This window comes from Tyto alba, unplaced genomic scaffold (assembly GCF_018691265.1).
Source record: "Tyto alba isolate M040663 unplaced genomic scaffold, T.alba_DEE_v4.0 Super-Scaffold_30, whole genome shotgun sequence".
Taxonomy (NCBI): domain Eukaryota; kingdom Metazoa; phylum Chordata; class Aves; order Strigiformes; family Tytonidae; genus Tyto; species Tyto alba.
In genome coordinates this window covers 477,846-491,406 of record NW_024881305.1, presented here as the reverse complement: position 1 = coordinate 491,406, position 13,561 = coordinate 477,846, and the positions used below count along the sequence as shown (strand labels likewise).

General features: G+C 58.4%; 1 protein-coding gene across 1 annotated transcript; it reads right to left on the bottom strand.

The window, feature by feature from the left end:
* Positions 1-1,761: 1,761 nt before the first annotated feature.
* GPR37L1 (G protein-coupled receptor 37 like 1) lies at positions 1,762-7,872 on the bottom strand. The gene is made up of 2 exons (XM_033001984.2): positions 7,020-7,872; positions 1,762-3,053 (listed from the first exon to the last, which is right to left on the bottom strand). Exons 1-2 carry the CDS (start codon positions 7,710-7,712, stop codon positions 2,244-2,246), a joined length of 1,503 nt encoding a protein of 500 aa, XP_032857875.1. The 5' UTR covers positions 7,713-7,872; the 3' UTR covers positions 1,762-2,243.
* Between the last annotated feature and the right edge of the window lie 5,689 nt (positions 7,873-13,561).

Sequence of the window (13,561 nt, the reverse complement as noted above, 5' to 3'; positions counted from 1 at the left end):
CCCGTGCCTCAGAGCACAGGGCGGGGGACCCCCTCCCCCAGGCAGCACCAGACACCCGCATGGTTGTGCTCACCCAAGAGGTGCCGGTGCCAACTCTTTTGGTTCTGGACATCTCGTTTTCTTGGTCTGGGTCTGACAATAAGCTCGGAGAGCTCCGGCTGCAGCCGTCACTGCTGCTGGACCTTCCCCCGCCCGCACATCATGTCCCAGGACTGCCGCAGTGCCCTGCTTCGATGCTGGGTTTGCAGTGGGATTGGGGCGAGGCTCCAGTCCCCTCTCCCCACCCCCCTCGCCCACACCAGCCCCCTCTTGGGGGCTATGGCCGCTGCTGGCAGGGGCACCCTGGCACCGTGGCCTCTGCAGGGCTGGCCCCCAGCACTGACACCCCCCCCCCCCCCCCCAGTGTTGTGCTTTGTGCCTTAGGGCAGCCTGCCTGGCTGCCCGGGCACTGGGGCTGGGACCAGGGCTGGGATTCAGCCCGTGGGGTGCTCTGCCTGCTATGGGGCCGGGGGTTGCCTGCAGCCCGTGACGATGGTGCTGCCTGTGCCCTCCCTTCCCACCCCCCGCCCGGCTCTCCTCCCCACGCATCCATCCCCACCGGGCCACAGCAACAAGCCCAGCTTTGTTCACCCTTGGCCCAGGCTCAGGACAGAGCCGCACAGACCAAGCACATGAGCCGCCCTGGCTCCCTTCCACTGCCACCAAACCCCTACAGGGACTCCACTCACCCCATAGGGCTGCAAGGGGGTGAGAGCACAGGGGGCAGCCTGGGCCCTGTGCCCCCCACTTCCATCCCCGTGCCAGGATGAGACCCCTCTTCTCCCCAGCTGCTCCCAAACTGCGGGGCCTGGCACTGGTGGGCGGGATGAAAGGAAAAACCCAGTTTTGTGCTCTCAGAAGAAAACTGGGGCTTTTGTTTCCCTGGAAACAGGGCTGCGAAAGCAAAGCCCGGTGGGTGTCGATGCCGCACAAAGCCTGCAGTGAGCCCCTCGCATTCACCCGGCCGTAGCAACCGTCTCCCTCTCCCCGGCATTTCGTGGGCTGGGGTGGGTGCCAGCGGCAGGACAAGGAGCTTTAACAGCTCCAGTGGACAGGGCTGGCATGGCCGGCCTGCCCTCAGCGTGATCCCACTGCCCCAGCTGCTCCCTGAAACCCCTCCTTGGTGTGGGAGCCTTGGGCAGCGACTTGGAAACCCTAATGCCCTGAAATCATCGGCCTGGGACAATATTGTCCCTGCAGTGGGCAGGTGGATGAAGGCCAGGAGCCCCGCACGGGGCTGGCTGGAGGAGATGTGCTCACCCCATCGGCTCCCTGAGGGGTGCTAGGGTCCCACATGGTGTGTGTGTCCCCCCTCCCCGAGCACTGCACAGCAGCACCACCTTGGGCCTTCACGGTGAACCAGCTGTCTTGCAGGCTGCAGAGCACCTCAGCTGGGCTGGCTGGGCTTTACTGGGACCAGGTAGAGTCCTACAAACCACCCCGAGCCCAGTGCTTTGGAGGAGACCCTCGCAGGGCCTGGCTTGGCACTGGCTTGCTCAGCATCACCCCGGAGGGAGCAGGGCAGAAGGGCTGGGGGCCTTTCCCCACCTCCCTTCGGCACTGCCTGCCCTGGCACGGCTGCTGTCCTGCCCTCATGCCCCTCTCCAGCCGCCCATGCCCACCCCAGAGGCGCCAGGTTTTAGGGAAGAGCCATCCAAACTCCAAGCACTGGCTCCCCGGGGCTCTGCTCGGCGGTGCTGGATGGCTGCATGCACACTGTGCTCTTGGGTACTGGTTTATTGAGCTCTTACAGGGCACTGCTTGGATCCTGTGGGATAGAGTCGCTGGGACCTTTTCCTACTGCGGAGGGGGCTGTCAGGAGGGGATGGGACAGGACGAGGGCAGTTTGTGTTTGCTGTGTCAGCTGCAAGCCACCATGGAAACCCTCTGTAGTTTCAGATGGGACCTTTCTGGCACAACTCCGTCTCTCAGAGCAGCAACCCCCTCTGAGCCTGGCCAGGCAGCCAGGATGGGAGGGTGCTGGTGTCCTTGCTGGCCTTTGGGCAGAGGCAAGAAGGCCAACAATGTAGCCATGGGGTCTGGGATTTCAAGTCCCACTTGCCCAATGTGGGGTTTGAAGCCCATGGTGCAGGCCCCTGAGCTGTCTCTTCTGCTTGCTCCACATCCAGACACGGGCACTAATGGCAAAACATTTGGTCTTGGGAGGAGGTGGTGGAATGATCTCTACAGCTCCCCGATGGCACTTAGCAAGGTGTTCCAAGGGCCAGGAGGGGTGGAGGGGACTCCCGGGGCTTGTCGAAGAAGATGGAGGAGGACATCTCCGTTTTGAGCTTGCTGTCAGTGCTGCCCTCGCTGGAGGCAGTATCGGGGCTGCAGCCCTCACAGCAGCAGCAGCAGCAGTCCATGAAGGCCTGGCCCAGGGGTCTGCAGAGGCACAGGAGCAGGATGGGCATCACCGAACACTTGAAGAACAGGAAGAACTGGTTGATGAGATTGAGCAGGTCCAAGGTCTGCTTGGATATGTCAGGGGACATGTAGGCCACCACAATGTTGCAGACGTTCTCAGGGGTGGTGCAGAGCCCGTAGATGATGGTCAGCCCGATGATGGTGCAGTTCAAGTGACTCTCGCACTGGCTGTGCTTGGTCCCTCGGCACTCGGTCTTCTCAGTGCCGCTGATCCTCCGGGTCACCAGCTGGCAGCTCACGGTGAAGAGAATGGGCAAACAGAAGTAGCAACCAAAGTACCACCACATGCGAGCGTTTTGGTAAGTGAGCACCAGTGAGTACACGGACTCAGGCAGGTTGGACGAGGGCTTCATGGTGCAATACTCTGTCACTACGCCAGACACCGGTGACATGTCCTGTGCCAGCTGCCACAGCAGGATCTCTGGCACCGACAACGTCATGGAGCCCACCCAGATGACAGCCAGCTTGGCGATGATGGTCTGGCACTGCTCGATGGGCCGGGCACTGGCCTGGGGGCTGGTGGCTGCATGGAACCTGTCGATGCCCAGGGCGCAGAGGCTGAAGGTGGTGACTCCCAGCGACGATACCTGGCGAGGGGGGAGGCAGAACAAGTGGGCCTTGCTGCAGGGACATCACAGGGGGCTTGACTTTACCAGGCTGGTGGCAAACTCCTGGCTACCCAAGACCACAGCCCAAGACCCTTCCTCCAAGGTTGTAGAGAGGTCACAGCCTATGGGTGCATCCCAGGGTTAGAGCCACTTTTCTGCGACTCCTGAAAGGGCAGTGGATAAAATGTCCCTTGACCTGTTTGTCCCTACCCAGCTTCCCTTCCTGCAGAAGGGAGAAGCTTCGCTGCATATCTGTCTGTCCTGCTGGGGTGGAAATAGCAGGATTGTTCCTCAGGCTCTTCCTCTACGGCTCTTGGAGAGGAAAAGCAGGGACCATCACACCCACCAGCACCTTCCCTGGGTCCCCAGTGCCTCCCCCAGCTGCCCTAGGCTGGCTTGTCCCTGCCCTGCTCTTCACAGAGTTGCTGCCTGCTTCCCAGACAGGCCAAAGGAGTTGAAGGCACCGTTGTCACTAATCAGCTTGGGGCAATTTCCGCTGCATTGAGAATGGCAGGAAAAACATCCTGTTTGCCAAAGGGAAGAGGCCAAAGGAGGCAGAGGAATCGCGATGGCTCTGGGAGGGCTGGCAAGGTACCGAAGGTCACAGTGAACATTCACAGTCCCAGCCGCAGAGCTGCAGCTTTGCTCTGAGCCAAGTCCCACAGCCCTTGGCCAGGGAAATGGCAGTCACGTGCTGGTGCCCCCAGCCCCACGGCCGTTCCTGGCCTCACGAAGCCATCAAATGTCACCCTGCGCTTAAGGACCTTCCCAGCACTCAGGAAACCTCCCAGGGCTCTGCAAAGTGGCTGGGTAGCAGCCCAAAACAGGTCTGGCACTGCCTGCCCTGCACGCCCCCCCAGCCTTTTCCAGTGGTCCTGAGTTGGCCCCTTCAGTAGCTCATGACCAGCACTGATGCCAAGCACCCAGCATCACCTTTCAGCTATGCTCAGCAGCATTCCCCCAACACAATGTCAGGGCACCATCCCAGCATCACCACCCTGCACCCAGCCCCACCACCCAACAATGCAGCTCATGTCCCAGCTCCTCTGCCCAATGCCCAGCGCCACCCTGAGTGCCCAGCACCCTTGCTCTGTCCCACAACCAGCACACAAGCACACTTGTCCTGATCCCTGTCTATCATCTGTTGCCCTGTCCCAGTGCTACTTTGCTGGTGTGTTTCCTCTCCCCCTACACCCTCCCACAGGCTCTTTTGGCTCTCCTGGTCCCCTTGGTCCTGGCATGTAATTTAGACATGGCAGTGCATCCTTCCCCAGTGCCCTGGCAGGGATGCAGCTGGTGCCACTGGTCACCTCAGGCACACCCCTGCACACCGCCTGTCACCAGCAGCCCATGTAGCCAGCTGTGCTCCAAAAACCTGGCTTTGTGCCCCCCCACAGGGCATCTGAGTAGCTACAAAGTGGAGGATGGAAGATTTGCTCCTTACAGAGTTCATCCAGCAGCCTGAAATGCTTGCATAGTCCCATACTGAAAGGCTGGACATTAACTGCCTGACTGCAGACTGACTCCCCTCTTGTGACTGACTCTTCGCTGGGGCTTTAGCTCTGGGCTGGCTGTGCTCTCCCACCCAGGCTGAAGGGTCCCTGGTTCTGGGTCCCAGGTGAACAGAGAAGCCCTGAAGCCCATTTCTGCCCTTGCTTTGGGGCCCAGAGGCAGGAGGGTGGGGTAGGATTGGCAGCTGGGGTGGCAGAGTGGGAGTAGCCTCCTGGGTGGGCCACTCCAGGACCACGGGTCCCCGAGGCTGTGCCATGCCCCTCGTTCAGCAGCCCCAACATCCCACCATCCTTCCCGTGTCCTTCGGGGACCGACCTGTCTCTGAGGCACCCTGGTGCTGTTGAATCGCTGCATCTGGAGATGCCACCCGCAGGGATCTCCCACAGGGACATGGCCAGGGAGCCCATAAGCAACTCAGAGACAGGCCACGGCAGATTCTTCTCAGGAAGGGATCTGGTGTGGGGACATCACCCTTTCCTTCCCATCTTTACCCAGGGCTCGGAGCTTGCTTGCCTGGGCAAACGTGGGTCCATATTCCTGCCCCTCTTTGAGTCCTCCTTCCACCCGGCTGTGATGTCAGGGTCCTGAGGTGGAGGACAAGGTTGGGGCAAACACTTCATTTCGTAAGAGACTGGGGTGGGAGACCTCCAGAAATGGGCAGGTCCTGCTTGCTGAGCAGGGGAGACAGTGTGGAGAGGTGGGGGCTGCACATCTCCTCTAGGAAACACCACACTGTAGGGCTGGGCTGTAGCTTGCAGATCTAGGGCTGTGCCTGGCAGGATACCCAGGGTGTGGGTCCATCACCCCAGGCCTGTGCCCAAAGAACCCAGTGGCATTGCTGATGTCCCTTGCTAGGGGTGTGCACAGCCAAGCTGTCCATGAATGTCCAGGAGCCCCTGTGCCTCTGCAGACCATGCACAAAGGCACTGACACTGGGGAGCTGCCTGTCACGGTGCAGCAGGACAGATTGGGACCGCTGGTGGCAGCGGTGGCCTCAGACTTGCTCACCTCACAGCCCTGTCAGTGGGGGCTGTGCCAGCCCATCCAGACCCACACCTATCCCCCCAGCCTGCGCTGGAGTCACCCCAACCTGCAGCTGCTGTTGAGTGAAGCAGGAGAGGATAATCCAGCCATGCGGGGAGTGGGATGCAGCTGGGTCCTTCACCCAAGAGCCCTGTGGGTCCTGCTCTCCATCAGAAGCTGGACCAGGGATGGGGATGTTGGGGAGGGGACTGTGATGGGACATATCAATGTCTCGGGCCCATTTCTTTGCCTGTAATGACTGAGCTACCTGCAGCCATGAGCTTTCCTATTCTGAGTGCCAAGGCCTGCTCTCTGTCCCATCCAGCTGTTATTTCTCTGAGCAGACTTGAGTCCTGGTGACAGGCACAGACAGGTCTGGTGATGACAGACGGCCAAGTCACATCTCAGGATGGTGACAGCCCTGGGAGGAAGAATGAGGGCAGCAGCACCCAAGCCCTCCAGCACAAGCCATGGTCTCAGCTTGCAGCTGGTTTTCATATGTTTTATCAGGAGCACTGACCATGGGAGTAGGCACTCCATGGGACAGGCAGATTTTGAACCCTGTCTGGCCTGACCAAGCCTGAGGGGATGGATCTGACACATTATCTGATCTCTTCCAACCTTGGGTTTGCACCCTTCTTTGATAAGCTGGGCTTTGGAGCCCCAGACGACATGCACAGGCAGGCTGGGTCTGTCTGTCGTACACGGGCATGGAGTGGAGCAGTCTGATCCCAGCTGTGCCTGCAGGATGGGAGATGCCCCACAGTGTGGGTTTGATTTCAATGCAAGAGCAGGACCATGTAAAATCACACCATCTGGGGCATTTTTGCTCATTCTGCCTCCCCCTCACCACAGTCCCTGTAGCCTTCTCAGTGGATCCCAGCTCATCCCAAACATGGCCAACCCACCATGTGTGAGGCTTGAGGACAATCAAAGACCTCATGTTTTCAAACCTAATTCCCAGGCTCTCCCACGCCAGTGCTGCTCAGTGCTGCCCCACTTGCAGCCCCCCACTCTGGGGCCACCCTCAGTAGTCCACCACGGCCAGTGCTGGGCCAGCACACTGTGGGGCTGAGCCCACAGACTGTGGGGTGTCAGGCTGGGACAGGGACAGACAGATGGAGGGAGCCCGTGGACAGAAGTCCCCATACTGGCTGGACAAAGGAAGGTTTCATGGGCTCTTCCCCGCCCTAGCAGTGCTGGTGCTGGCTCAGGAATGGCCTGGGGCAGAAGGAAAAGGAAGGTCAATATTGGGACCGTTCCCTTGGCTCCTCGCTGTGCCACGCAATTGGAGTCTCTGGGACACACAGCCTTTGTGCCAGGCCATGAGCAGCGTGGACTGCCCCCAAAGCAAGAGGGCAGAGAGGAGCCAAGTTCCTGAGCTCTCCAGGGCCCCGTGCAGTCCCTTACCTCCATGAAGGGCACAATGCGACAGGACACATCCCCCAGCAGCCTCTTCTTGGTGATCTCATTGAAGATGACCACGGGCAGGCAGAAGAAGAGGATGAGGAAGTCCCAGAAAGCCAGGCTGGCCAGGATGGAGTTCCAGGCACTCTTCATGTAGTAATTGTGCCACACAACACACATCACGGAGAGGTTTCCAATGATGCCCACTGCAAAGACGATGAGAGACAGAAACATCACGGCGTAGGCGCTGTAGGAGTTCTCCGTCACTGGGTACAAGGGGTTTTGGATTTGCAACCGCTTGTCGGACATGGTGGTGAGGTTGGCATGGGGCTCTGCCCCCTCTGCGCCCGTGGGGACTCCTTGTTGCTGCTCAGATGGGTCCGTGCTGGATGGTAGCAGGGCCTTGGTTGGGTGCAGGCTGGCAGAGCTGAGGGGCCGCGGGAACTCCACCCTCACCCCCGGCACGTACTGCTGCACCGATTTGGAGTCCTCCTCCGTCCCCCGGCGCAGCCTCTCCTTCATCATCCGGATCTCTGGAGTGTCCCGGGAAATTGTTGGCAGAGTCCTACCCCCACCTGCACCCTGACCGTGGTGGGTGCTGCCTTCCCCGGGCTGCCCAGCCCTGCCTTGCATCGCCGCAGCCCCTGGTGTCAGCAGCATCAGTAGCAAGAGCACAAGCGGCAGCGACGAAGGCATGATCCCCTCTGCACCCTCCAGAGAAAGCGTGTGGTGGGAGACAGAGCAGCCCCGAGCACAGGGACCCCGGGGCTGCAGGCGGCGAGGCAGCCGTCCGGAGGAGCAGCTGGTCTGTCCGGCTCTGGCCGCTGCTCTGCGCTCTCCGGCGAGCGCTGGGCAGAATAAATCCGCGCTGGGGAGCGGCAGAGCTGGGCCCTCTGCTGGCCTGGGGAGCCTGCCAAGCTCTGCAGAGATGGGCCAGCACCCAGACTGGGGCAGCTCGGCACCCCCCAGCACTCCCCTAACCACCCCCATCATCCCCCAACATCTACCCAGCACCCCTCGGCAACTCCCAACATCTATCTGGCATCCCCCAACATCCCCCAGCACCCCCCAGCACCCCCCAACATCTACCCAACATTCCCCAGCACCCTCCAACATCCCCCAGCACCCCCCAGCACCCCCCAACATCTACCCAACATTCCCCAGCACCCTCCAACATCCCCCAGCACCCCCCCAACATCTACCCAGCATCCCTCAGCATCCCTCAACATCCCCCCAACATCCCTCTCCTGCGTGGGACTGTGGCAGGGGCTGGGACGCCTCACCCCACTGCAGCCAGCAAATGCCAGCTACCCCCCAGATGGAACTCCACTACTGACTCCATCTGGCACCCTGCCTGCTCTTCCCCAAGGCAGAAGAGCCCCTAGGCTGATGTTCTGGAGCCCTGAGGGGCACTTGGGCCTCTTGCTGCATCACGGGGAGCTGAGACAGCCAATGCCACTGAAATCAGTGTAGGAAAACTGAGTCCCAGAGCTCAGAGGCTGCTCTTTCCAGGTGAGTGTGTGACCACAGTTAGCAGGACACTTGCTGACATGGGTTTCAGTGGCGAGATGCTCCTGCTCTGCTCAAAATCATGGACTCACCTGGCCCTTGGTGCTTGGCCACTGCAGCTGAGCTGTCAGAGACTCTTGTTGCCCCTGGTCCCTGCAGCGTGGGGTAGGAGGAGCCTCTGCTCCCAAACCATTTGGCTCAGCCAAGTGCAAGCCCTTCATCCCTCCCACACTAGAGCCATTCCTCGATCGTGGGTGATGGTGCCAATCAGCAAAGGGCGCAGAACTCGGAGGCACATCTGCAGCCTGGCACCACTGCCCCAAGTCCCAGGACCCTGCTGGCAGCACTTTGCCCAGCGGTCTGCAGGCAGGAGCTGCCAGCTCTGCCTGGCTGCTCTTCCTTTTCACACTGTTTCTCCTGCAGCCACGTGCTGCTCTTTGATGCTCGATAATGCTATGATTTTTGAGCATCGTTTGGGTATTTCCAGTGGGAAAAGGAGGATTTTGGCTCTTGCTGGGTTCTGCAGGAGCAGACAGTGGCAATGCCTGAGGTCTGTCCTAGGTACAGAAGAGCCAGTGGCTCAAACTGATCACTGGCCCAATGCTAGTGTAGCCCGCATATTAAAGAGAAAGAATGGCTCAGCCTGAGCTCAGTGACAGTCTGAGGATCACGCAGGACTGCTGTGGGCTGCCAATTGCTTCAGGTGCTCTGGCTGCAAGGACACAAGGGAACATGTGAAAGATCAGAGGACTAACCCCAAAGTTCATGATTGCTCTGGCCTTTGCCCTCCAACCTATACCTAAAATGATCCAAGTGTTCTCCTTAGAGGAGAACAAATCCCCAAAAGAGCTGAACTGTGTCTGGTTTGCACAGCGTCAGAGTGCTGCGCACAGATGTGGGTATGTCAGGGCAGAGGCAACTTGGCTAGCCAAGCACTGCCAGCATTTTGTTTTAAGTCTGGTTAACACAAACTTGCTCCTCAGTGAACTCCCTGCTGATCCCGGGTCCCTCTGCAAAGGCCAGGTAGGAGAGATGGTGGCATCAGTCCCCACATGAGGCTCAGGGAGTGATGCCACTGCACCTTGGTGAGGCGCAGAGGAAAACCACACTGCCTGGTGATGGAGCTGAGCAAGGGGCGAACAGAGGCAAGGCAGGGCTTAGGGCAGGAGTGCAGAGAAGGAAGATGAGGTCTTTCCCCAGTGCCCGCATCAGCTCAGAGGAGGGAGCCCTCAGTGTACTCCTCGCCTGCCAGGAGGGATGCAGCTCCTGGCAGGGTGCTGGCACCCAGCACCCTCCCAGCCCAGGTGCAAGGCAGCTAGGTGTTTTCCTGTAAGGAGAGGGAGCTATTTTTAGTTTCATTTCATGCCATTGCACAATGGCTGGGTGGGTCTTGGAGCTGCCTGAAGACAACAACGGAGTTCACTGGGGCAAGGTGACACTTTGGTGGCACAGGAGTGACCTCGGGAGGGCTCTGTCACCCAGGGAATCACTATCCAAGCAGTCTTTCTGAGATGTTCCTCTTCCTTTCCTCTCTCTGTCCAGGACGTTTCAGCCAGCATGGGTCCCTGACTGTGCCTAAACTGGGAGCCAGACAGTAGCCCTGGAGACTATTTGGAAACTGCACATTTATCTTCTCCAGCCCAAATTCACAGACAGGTTGAGACTGTTTCTCGGGAGATGAGTATGTGTCTGGGTTTTGCAGACGTCTCCTTGGAGGTACTTTATCTGAGTCAGAACTTTCCACTGTGACCCAGAGGAGGTTTCTTCCTAAATCCCCTCTTCCAGATATTTCAGTCAACCATCCGAGTTTTGGACAAGTCTTCATAAAAATCAGATCCCACCCAAGACCTGCATCTCCCCACCCCAGGGCCCAGAGGAACAGCCCCCTCAGTAACACCTTCAAAATCATCTGATAGAAAAGGGGAAAAAGTCAGAGGTGTTTCTGAGCCTGCATTGCACCACACTAAATGTCTGCCCTATTCTGGGACATTTTTAAGCTGGTGCTTTGGAGCAAGACAGCTTTGTTGCAGCCAAGGGCAGTTACAAAGCCACCCAGCAATTGCTTCACCTCCCATCCACCACGTGCATGTAACCCACCATGGCTCTCCAGATGCTGGGGATGATTCAGCACGGACACAGGGGGACATGAAAGAGATGCTGTGTCTGATTCCATTGCTGGACTGTCTTTCCCTGGCTGGAGGTACTAGCACCAAGACACCAGGGTGTGTGAGTGGGCAGCGTCTGTGACAGTTGGGACCCTTCATGTCAGTCGATGAGTTTCTCTGACACCCTTCTTGACTCCATGGAAAGTCTCAGTGTCCTCCTACTCATGCTCCAGCATCACCCTCATGAAGGAGTCCAGCAGGGTGAGCTGTGTCCCGTCCCAGTCTATATGACATTGTTTACTGGCCTTGTGAGAAGAATTGCCCCATGTCATCTGCTCTAATCCAAGCACAGGAGCATGGCTGAGATGATTTAAATGATTTAATGAAAAGCTTTAAAGGCTGGGCAGCAGTAAGATAGCTCTGCCTGCACACATGATGTCATGTTCTGAGATGGACAGTTGGAGGGGGTGGGCATCTGAGGGGTCTGTGTGTGGGGTGAGGAGCATTTTTGCTAGGAGGTGACAGCAGCAGTGATGCCGAGCTGAGTTTGCAGGTGGGCTGGGAGAGCAGCAGTGTGGCAGGGACAAGCTGCCCTTTTTCCCCACGGCGTGCACCCCCAGGCACCTTGGCACTGAAGCTCTCACTCATGACCTCCGGCAGCCCCACTCCTCTCCTCATGGCCCCACTTCTGCTGCTCTGCACCTCCAGCCCAGCAGGTCTGTGCTCTGCCAAGCCATCGTGTCACAGAGCATCCTTGCCAAGGGGTCTTCGAGATGCCAGAGCCGTCCATCTCATCCCCTGCTCTCAACAGAAGTGCATCCCTCATCAGATCCCAACAGTGAGGTTAAACCCAGAGTAGCTCAGCTCTTCCAGAGCCCTGCAAGTGGGCGAGAGCCCTCTCTAACTACAACCAGTCTGAAGTGGCTGAAGAGCGGGCATGCTCACAATTTCACCCCTGATTTTCCTCTGTTGATGAAAACACTCTTTTTCTTAAGTCATTATGAATGTCTGAACCGCTTCCTCCAAGGCTTCAGAGTGTCTTTTGTGAGATCTTTTGTTTCCACCAAACAGACAAGGGCTGCGCGGGAGTGAGCAAAGCAGTAACAGGGCTGGTACACGCCTGTTTGCCCTGGGCTTTAGAGCGATCCGAGTGGCAACCTGGAAAGGGGGGAGAGGGCAGGGAGGGGACACGGTAAACACGGGTGGCTGGGGCAAGCAAAGCCAGTGCCCGGGGTTGCTGTGGTTCTGGAGGCCGGGCTGCCAGAGGTGGGCACAGCCGAGGGGCTCCCTGCCACTGCTGTCCCCCCTCCTCCGAAATTCAGATGCTCCTGTGTGATTTTCGTGCCTTCCAGCTGGCTGCTGAGAACAGCCCCGCATCTGAGGGCTCAAAATTAACTCCCGGTGTGCTGGGCTGAGCCTGCCTCGCTCAGTGCTTTCTGGTGGGGTTTGGAATTCCTGTCAGTGTCTCGGTGGCACTGACCCTGCAATCTGCTCTGTCCTGAAGGGATGGTTCAGCCCAGAAGCTGGGTTTTTTGGGGGTGATGTTTGACCAGCTCTTCCCAGCACGCTGCTGTGCGGGCAGGAGCTATGAAAGGCTTTGGAGACTGCGGCTCCCCCCTGCTCCTGCTCCGGCACCTCCTTTCTGGAGCTCATGAAAAGCCTTTCCCATCTGACCACAGCCACGCTGCGCTGAGCTCACAGCACCCAGCACTACCCGAGCAAACCCGCACCCCCTGGCCTTCCCAGCCGCCCGCGGGATTCTCCCCACGGGTGGGTTTCCCAGTAGCCGCTGGTTTGAAGCGTGACATGAGCACTGAACCCCATTTTGCAGCGGGGAAACAAAAGCGACGGTGGGATTTTCCTTGAGCCGCAGAAGGAGGTGGGTTCCTGGGGCTTCCGCACAGGGGCCACCGCGGGGACGTCCAGGCTCTCCAAGCGTCGGTGCCGCCCGTGGCCTTGTCTGTGCAGGGAAACGTTATCAGCTCCTGCGAGCAGGAGCTGCACTTCTGTTTGCAATGGGGCGGTCGTGTTGTGTTCAGGGGAGGAACTGAGAACCCACGGCAAGTTCAGTTTAGGGCAAAGGCAGTATTTTCCTGTGGAATAAAACGAGCCATTGTCTGGAAGCAGTGAGAGGCTGTTCAGAGAGACCCTGAGCTCAGCCCCTTTGTTGGATCCGAATTTGTGATTCACCCCCAAGTTCCCTGTAAATGCACAAGGACTCACAAATGCAGAAATGCAACTTGGAGCAAAAAATGTAGAAATCAACCTGTCTTCATGTCCATCACCTTCTTTTTTTTTTGGAGACACAGTATTTGTTTTTTCCATTTCCCTCAGTTCAGTCCCTCCAGCTCTAGTAATAACAACTCCTCCATTTTTCCCCACTTTGGGTTAATCCTCATGCTCCCTTGCTTCTGCGTCACCCTGCTTTGCCTGTCACACGGTACAGCTGGGGGCTTCAGAACTGTATGGAGCTTGGGTTTGGGGTGACAGTTGCAGGGGGCTATTGCAGCTTGCCCTTTAAGTCCTGGGATGGGACATCAGCTGGAGCACTGGTGAAAACCACTGTGCTGCAAGGTTATGTCACCTCCTGTTTCCTAGTACTACTTTCAGGGTGCTTCACATCCCTGGCTGCTCTCAGTGCGTCCCAACTCCTTCTGCAGCCATGCAGGTTAAACCCCAGCCAGCTGTAGAGCAGAGTTGGGTTCCAGATGAGCGGGAGAAGGGGCTGGGGGAGCTTTGAGACCAGAGAGCCTGTGCTCGGTGACTTGGGTCAGGGCTGCCATCCCGGTTTGTGTCGGCAGAGGGAGAGGCAGATTGGGTGACCTGTGCTTGTAACCCACCTGCCTGCCAAAACATGGGCACTAGGGAAACACCAGTGGAAAATAACCCACCTGCAGAAAGACGGATGCCAAGCAATCCTGAGCGAGGCAC